The following is a 7,494-nucleotide window of genomic DNA, read 5'->3' as shown; positions in this document are numbered from 1 at the left end:
CTGATTTGAGCAACGGAAGTATTTATTAAAAATTCGTCTTTACGGACTGTTCTGTTTTGACAGATTCTGCCTTTTATTTCGCATTGCTTCTTTCGCTGTGTTGGGTGGATTTCTTTGTTCCATTACCTTCCAGTAGCTTTGAGCAATGTCCAGAAGTGTTAAGAATGATTGTGTCACCTCTGAACATGTGAGTTTTTGATTATGTACTAACCCCTCTAATGAAGTTTATGAGAAGTTTGGTGTGAAGGAAGTTTTCAAGGGTCAAGAGAGGAGGATGATATACTATGATTAAGAAGAGTGAAAGCTCTATGCTTGGGGATGCCCCGGTGGTTCATCCCTGCATATTTCAAGAAGACTCAAGCATCTAAGCTTGGGGATGCCCAAGGCATCCTCTTCTTCATCGACAACATTATCAGGTTCCTCCCCTGAAACTATATTTTTATTCGGTCACATCTTATGTGCTTTACTTGGAGCGTCTGTTTGTGTTTGCTTTTGTTTTTATTTGAATAAATGCTTGTGTGGGAGAGAGACACACTCTTCTGGTTCGTATGAACACATGTGTTCTTAGATTTTAATGTTCATGGCGAAGGTTGAAACTGCTTCGTTAATTTGTTATATGGTTGGAATCGGAAAATGATACATGTAGTAATTGCTAAAATGTCTTGGATAATGTGATACTTGGCAATTGTTGTGCTCATGTTTAAGCTCTTGCATCATATACTTTGCACCTATTAATGAAGAAATACATAGAGCTTGCTAAAATTTGGTTTGCATAATTGGTCTCTCTAAGGTCTAGATAATTTCTAGTATTGAGTTTGAACAACAAGGAAGACGGTGTAGAGTCTTATAATGTTTACAATATGTCTTTTATGTGAGTTTTGCTGCACCGGTTCATCCTTGTGTTTGTTTCAAATAACCTTGCTAGCCTAAACCTTGTATCGAGAGGGAATACTTCTCATGCATCCAAAATCCTTGAGCCAACCACTATGCCATTTGTGTCCACTATACCTACCTACTACATGGTATTTCTCTGCCATTCCAAGTAAATACTTCATGTGCTACCTTTAAACCTTCAAAATGCTTCTCAATTTGTGTTAATGTTTTATAGCTCAGGAGGAAGTATGTGGTGTTTTATCTTTCGATCTTGTCATTTACTTTTGACAGACTTTCACAATGGACTAGTGGCTTCATCCGCTTATCCAATAATTTTGCAAAAAGAGCTGGCAATGGGGTTCCCAGCACCAATTAATTACAACTTGCATTAATAATTCTCTTCACATGTTTTGCTCTGATTCATCAGTAAGCAACTTAATTTTGCAAATAGACACTCCTTCATGGTATGTGAATGTTGGAAGGCACCCGAGGATTCGGTTAGCCATGGCTTGTGTAAGCAAAGGTTGGGAGGAGTGTCACCCATAAATAAATAAAAACTAAAGTACATGTGTAAACAAAAGAGAAGAGGGATGATCTACCTTGCTGGTAGAGATAACGTCCTTCATGGGAGCCGCTCTTGAAAGTCTGGTTGATAAGGTAGTTAGAGTACCCATTACCATTCGTTGACAACAACAAACACCTCTCAAAATTTTATTTTTATGCTCTCTATATGATTTCAAAACTTGAAAAGCTCTAGCACATGATTTATCCCTGCTTCCTCTGCGAAGGGCCATTCTTTTACTTTTATTGTTGAGTCAGTTCACCTATCTCTCTCCACCTTAAGAAGCAAACACTTGTGTGAACTGTGCATTGATTCCTACATACTTGCATATTGCACTTGTTATATTGCTTTGCATTGACAACTATCCATGAGATATACATGTTACAAGTTGAAAGCAACCGCTGAAACTTCATCTTCCTTTATGTTGCTTCAATACCTTTACTTTGAATTATTGTTTTATGAGTTAACTCTTATGCAAGACTTATTGATGCTTGTCTTGAAGCACTATTCATGAAAAGTCTTTGCTTTATGATTCAGTTGTTTAGTCATATCATTACCATTGTTTTGATCGCTGCATTCATTACATATGCTTACAATAGTATGATCAAGGTTACGATGGCATGTCACTTCAGAAATTATCTTTGTTATCGTTTACCTGCTCGGGACGAGCAGGAACTAAGCTTGGGGATGCTGATACGTCTCCGACGTATCGATAATTTCTTATGTTCCATGCCACATTATTGATGATATCTACATGTTTTATGCATACTTTATGACATATTTATGCATTTTCTGGCACTAACCTATTAACGAGATGCCGAAGTGCCGCTTCTGTTTTCTCGCTATTTTTGGTTTCGAAATCCTAGTAAGGAAATATTCTCGGAATCGGACGAAATCAACGCCCAGGTTCCTATTTTGCCCGGAAGCATCCAGAACACACGAGAACCGCCAGAGAGGGGGCACAGGGCCACCAAACCCTAGGCCGGCGCGGCCAGAAGGGGGGCCGTGCCCCCCTATAGTGTGGGCCCCCCAGAAGTCCACCGACCTTGCCCTTCCGCCTATTTAAAGCCTCCGTCGCGAAAACCCTGATACGTTCGACGAAACCCGCAGAAACCTTCCAGAGCCGCCGCCATCGCGAAGCCAAGATCTGGGGGACAGGAGGCTCCGTTCCGGCACGCCGCCGGGACGGGGAAGTGCCCCCGGAAGGCTTCTCCATCGACACCACCGCCATCTTCATCAACGCTGCTGTCTCCCATGAGGAGGGAGTAGTTCTCCATCGAGGCTCGGGGCTGTACCGGTAGCTATGTGGTTAATCTCTCTCCTATGTACTTCAATACAATAATCTCATGAGCTGCCTTACATGATTGAGATTCATATGATGATGTTTGTAATCTAGATGTCGTTATGCTAGTCAAGTGAATTTTACTTATGTGATCTCCGGAGACTCCTTGTCCTACGTGTGTAAAGGTGACAAGTGTGTGCACCGTGTGGGTCTCTTAGGCTATATTTCACGTAATACTTATTCACCGTTATGAATGGCATAGTGAAGTGCTTATTTATATCTCTTTATGATTGCAATGTGTTTTGTATCACAATTTATCTGCATGCTACTCTAGTGATGTTATTAAAGTAGTTTTATTCCTCCCGCACGGTGTAATGGTGACAAGTGTGTGCATCCGTGTTAGTACTTGGCGTAGGCTATGATTATGATCTCTTGTAGATTATGAAGTTAACTATTGCTATGATGGTATTGATGTGATCTATTCCTCCTACATAGTGTGAAGGTGACGAGTGTGCATGCTATGTTAGTACTTGGTTTAGTCGTGTTGATCTTTCATGCACTCTAAGGTTATTTAAATATGAACATTGAATTCTGGAGCTTGTTAACTCCGGCATTGAGGGTTCGTGTAATCCTACGCAATGTGTTCATCATCCAACAAGAGAGTGTAGAGTATGCATCTATCTATTTATTCTGTTATGTGATCAATGTTGAGAGTGTCCACTAGTGAAAGTATGATCCCTAGGCCTTGTTCCTAAATACTGCTATCGCTGCTTGTTTACTGTTTTATCGCGTTACTACTGCTGCGTTACTACTGCTTGTTTACTGTCCTGGGCAAAGCACTTTTCTGGTGCCGTTGCTACTGCTTATTCATACCACATGTATTTCACTATATCTTCGCCGAACTAGTGCACCTATTAGGTGTGTTGGGGACACAAGAGACTTCTTGCTTTGTGGTTGCAGGGTTGCATGAGAGGGATATCTTTGACCTCTTCCTCCCTGAGTTCGATAAACCTTGGGTGATCCACTTAAGGGAAAACTTGCTGTTGTTCTACAAACCTCTGCTCTTGGAGGCCCAACACTGTCTATAGGAAAAGGAGGGGGCGTAGACATCAATGCCCACCATGAGGGGCTTAGGGTTGACGAAATCCTACAGGTTAGCACGAGATATCGATACCAAACGAATAGGAGCGAGATTTACCCAGGTTTGGGGCCCTCGATGAGGTCAAACGCTTACTCCTACTTGTCTGATCTTGATTTATCAAGTAAAAGAGGTTACAATAGGGTAGCCGATATACTTCTATGGTGAACTCGCCGGGAGGCAAGGTTTCTAGGGTTGGTGTATGCTAGATTGTGTTGGATGCGTAAGTGTGTCGTTCGATAGGCCCTCTCCTGGCCTTTATATAGGAGGCTAGGTCCCGAGAGTCCTGTCCGAACTCGACTAGGTTACATCAAGATCTAATCTATCCTTTTCTTTATCGACGTCTTCTTGCCTTGTTCGTCAAGAATTCGTCTTCTTGTAAGTCTTCTTTGTTGTAACCGACGTATGGGCCCACCTTGGATCATGGCAATCCTCATGGGCCTCTTGTTGGACCAAAGGAGGTGGACCAATGCCGAGTACCCGAAGGGTAATGCCCACATCACCATGTCAATGGCCGAGACACCGCTTATTTGCCTTCCGGTAACCGTCTCGTATGAGCCTTGGAACCGGCTACACTCGGCATGGATGAAGCTCCACCTCTTTGAAAGGGAGAGATCTTTGCGTGTGATATTGAAGGGTTTTCCACCCAACAAACGATGCTCATGGAAGTACTTGCCCACATGGTTCCAATAAGCATTATCCTTTTGCTCGGCACCGCAAAGTGGATCTTGGGAAATCTCAATCCAAGCGGAGCATAGCATTTTGTCCTCTTCGATGGTGTAGCTCGCCATCCTTTGGCTGATCTTCTTGCCATCGGCAAGCATGGTGGCAAGTGACGTGGCCAGTGTGGCCGCGGTGGTCTGGGTGATTTCCCCAGCCATGTCTTCGGCGTAGCCGTCGTTTCCAAACTGTGGCTGCTCGTCAACTCAGTAGCCCTCATGAACATCCTCGTACTGAGTGCCGTCGTACTCAGTGTAGTCGCCTTGTTTCTCGTCAGCGCCCTCGTAGATCATATCCTGCATGATGGCCTCGCCGTGCGCGGGCTCACATTCATGCGCGCATAACAGCCGGGACAAGCCGGCAGGACCAAGTATCAATGGGAAAAATTACAAGAGATGGGCAAGAGCTTTACCATCTTGGTCGCCGGCAGGAGCTCGCCTGTCATTCCGTCGAACAGGTTGGCTGGTCGCGACATGTCGACGTAGAGATTCAACGTTGCTTCTTCGGCCCTGCCGGCGATGATAGCCCGGCCGTGGGAGTGCGGTTGAGGTCGATACCTTGGCCGGAAGTAATCGACGACGCCTCACGCGGATCACCTAACCGGGACAGCGCGCATCCAGCCCTGCCGTAGCCGCCGCCGTGCTGGGATGGCCTAGGTTGAAGAGGAGGCCGGCCACTTGGCGTCGACGTGACGGAGCTCGTCGACGACGTGCCGGCAGCCAAAGGGAGCACCGCCCAATGGCCGAAGGCCACGTTCAGCGACTCCTGTTTCATCAACATGACGGCCTGCTGGGCGACTTTGTGAGCAAGCAGCTCGCTGTTGGGGTGTTGTCGCTCGACGATGATACGCTCTTGTTCCAGCTTGGCGGCGGCCTTCCGAGGTTTGGCGGCTTCTCTCCGGCCTGCGCGCTTGCTGTACTCCGTCCGGTGCTCCTCCTCCGTCATATCCTTGGCGGCCTTCTTCGGCTTCGTCTGCTTCTTCCCGGCGGTGGCCATGGCAGGCGTGGCCGTCGCCATGGCAGTCGCGGCGGCGGAATCCATCGCTTCCGCTTCCTTTCCAGCCGGCTGAATTCCTGTGGGAGGGTTTTTGGAGGAAATTTGCGCGCCACTGGTGGGAGGGGCCATGGTCTTCTAGGAAGGACAAGGGAGGATGCACGAATTGTCCGGCCCAACGCATCAGCGTCCCAAATTTGGGACATGGATGGATCGATCCAGACGAGTCAGTCCATTTGGATCGCCCCACTGGAGCATGCGCGGGCTGTCGGGCAGTCCCGCGCGGACCAAAACAGACGGCCCAGATTTCGTTTGGGTCGGTTTGGGTCCGTCCGCGTTGGAGATGCCCTCAGTACCCGATCCGGCGCTCCCGCTGCTCTCTCCACAACGGTCATGGGCGCGCGCATGCACCCTCGCAAAAGCCTCCCAGCCACTCCGACGACGACCACCTAGAACCACTCCCTCACCGAGCGAGCATCCCACGGACATACTTATAAACCCGGGCGCTCCATCGACCCAGCAGTGTGTGCTACCATACAAACCACCAGAGAAACCACAGAGGTTCTCGATCCGACTCCAAGGCCGGCATATCTGAGACGATCGACTAAAGCAAATGGCGGCGTCTACGGTGCTGGTGCTCGCCCTGGCCGTCCTCCTCCTCCCGGCATCGTCGTCCGCTGCGCGCGCACCACCGGGCTCGAGCCCGCTGGTGGCCACGTGCAAGGAGGGCCCCTTCCAGGCGCACTGCGTCAAGGAGCTGGGCCCGCGCCTCCTCGACATCCAGACGGCGCTCGCTTCCGTGTCCCCACGAGGCGCGCTCATCGCCGGCGTGCCCGGGACGGTGGACTTCTCCTCCCTGGTCGCCGTGGCCATGGAGGCAGCGACCGAGGCCGGGGCCGTAGCCACCACCATCTTCGACGGCAAGCTCCCCGGGTTCAACGCCTCCGTGCCCGACTTCAAGAAGTGCCTCGACAACTGCACCGTCACCATGAAGTCCGCCATGAAGAAGCTCCACGGCGCCACCGCCGCCATGAAGGTCCACGCCCACCAGGTCGCCACGATGCTGGCGAACAAGGCCATCGTCGACGTCGGGTCCTGCACGATGAGCTGCCACAACCTCACCGGTGACATGAGGCTCATCCTCGAGGCCAGCCTCGTCGAGTTCCAGAAGATGCTCAGGATCGCCGTCACCTTCATCAGCAAGCTCGCGGCCAAGACCCCGCCCGGTCCTCCTCCAATGCGCGGCATTCCCCCGGCGCGCCGACCCTGATCGATCGAGACACGTACGCCCGCGCGGTGCTGGCGTGCTGCGATCGAACGACTCAATAACGTGGGATTCCTAAGGCAGAGCGGAACGAGGTCGATCTCCCGATTGATCCTCATTTTGATTTTTCCTAGTTTTTTTTCGTGTTTTGTTCTCGTCGTTCTTATGGTACAGCTCGCGAGAAATTTTAACTGTAGTAGTTCAGATGTTTAATAGAAATAAAATGGAATCTCATTCGTTGGTTTAGTTTATGTTCTACTATACTCACTGCTAACTTTGTTTCCTTTTCTATTGAAAAAAATTAATCATCTCAAAGGAATTAGAGGTGGCTAGACATAATATACTAGATGCACAGGACAATAATCTTGTAGTAGAACATCATGCACGTACTGATCAGATCTTATTGCTGGGTTTTGGTGAGATCACGCTGAGGAAGGCTTCAGTTGTTTCAAGGAGAAGCAGGCAATGCTTGCAAAATTAGTCTAGCAGGAACACTGTCAAAGTCGGGTCTTGTCTCTGAGGAGCACAATCCAAATCAAGTGATGCCTTGGTGAAAGTCCTAAATGACCACTCATTGTGTGGCATTGTGGCTTGATCCAGAAGGAGGAAACAAAATCCAAAATATTTATGATAGATGCAACTTCGAATTGTAGGGGGTTGGT

General features: G+C 48.4%; 1 protein-coding gene across 1 annotated transcript; it reads left to right on the top strand.

Annotated features, from left to right (window-relative positions):
- Positions 1-6,181: 6,181 nt before the first annotated feature.
- Positions 6,182-6,838, top strand: LOC124697832. Its single transcript, XM_047230368.1, has one exon. The coding sequence runs from the start codon at positions 6,182-6,184 to the stop codon at positions 6,836-6,838; it is 657 nt and encodes a 218-aa protein (XP_047086324.1).
- The last annotated feature ends 656 nt before the right edge of the window (positions 6,839-7,494 follow it).

Source organism: Lolium rigidum, chromosome 3 (assembly GCF_022539505.1).
Source record: "Lolium rigidum isolate FL_2022 chromosome 3, APGP_CSIRO_Lrig_0.1, whole genome shotgun sequence".
Classification (NCBI taxonomy): Eukaryota; Viridiplantae; Streptophyta; class Magnoliopsida; order Poales; family Poaceae; genus Lolium; species Lolium rigidum.
Note: the sequence above shows the minus strand (reverse complement) of the source record. Positions and strands in the feature narration are given on the sequence as shown.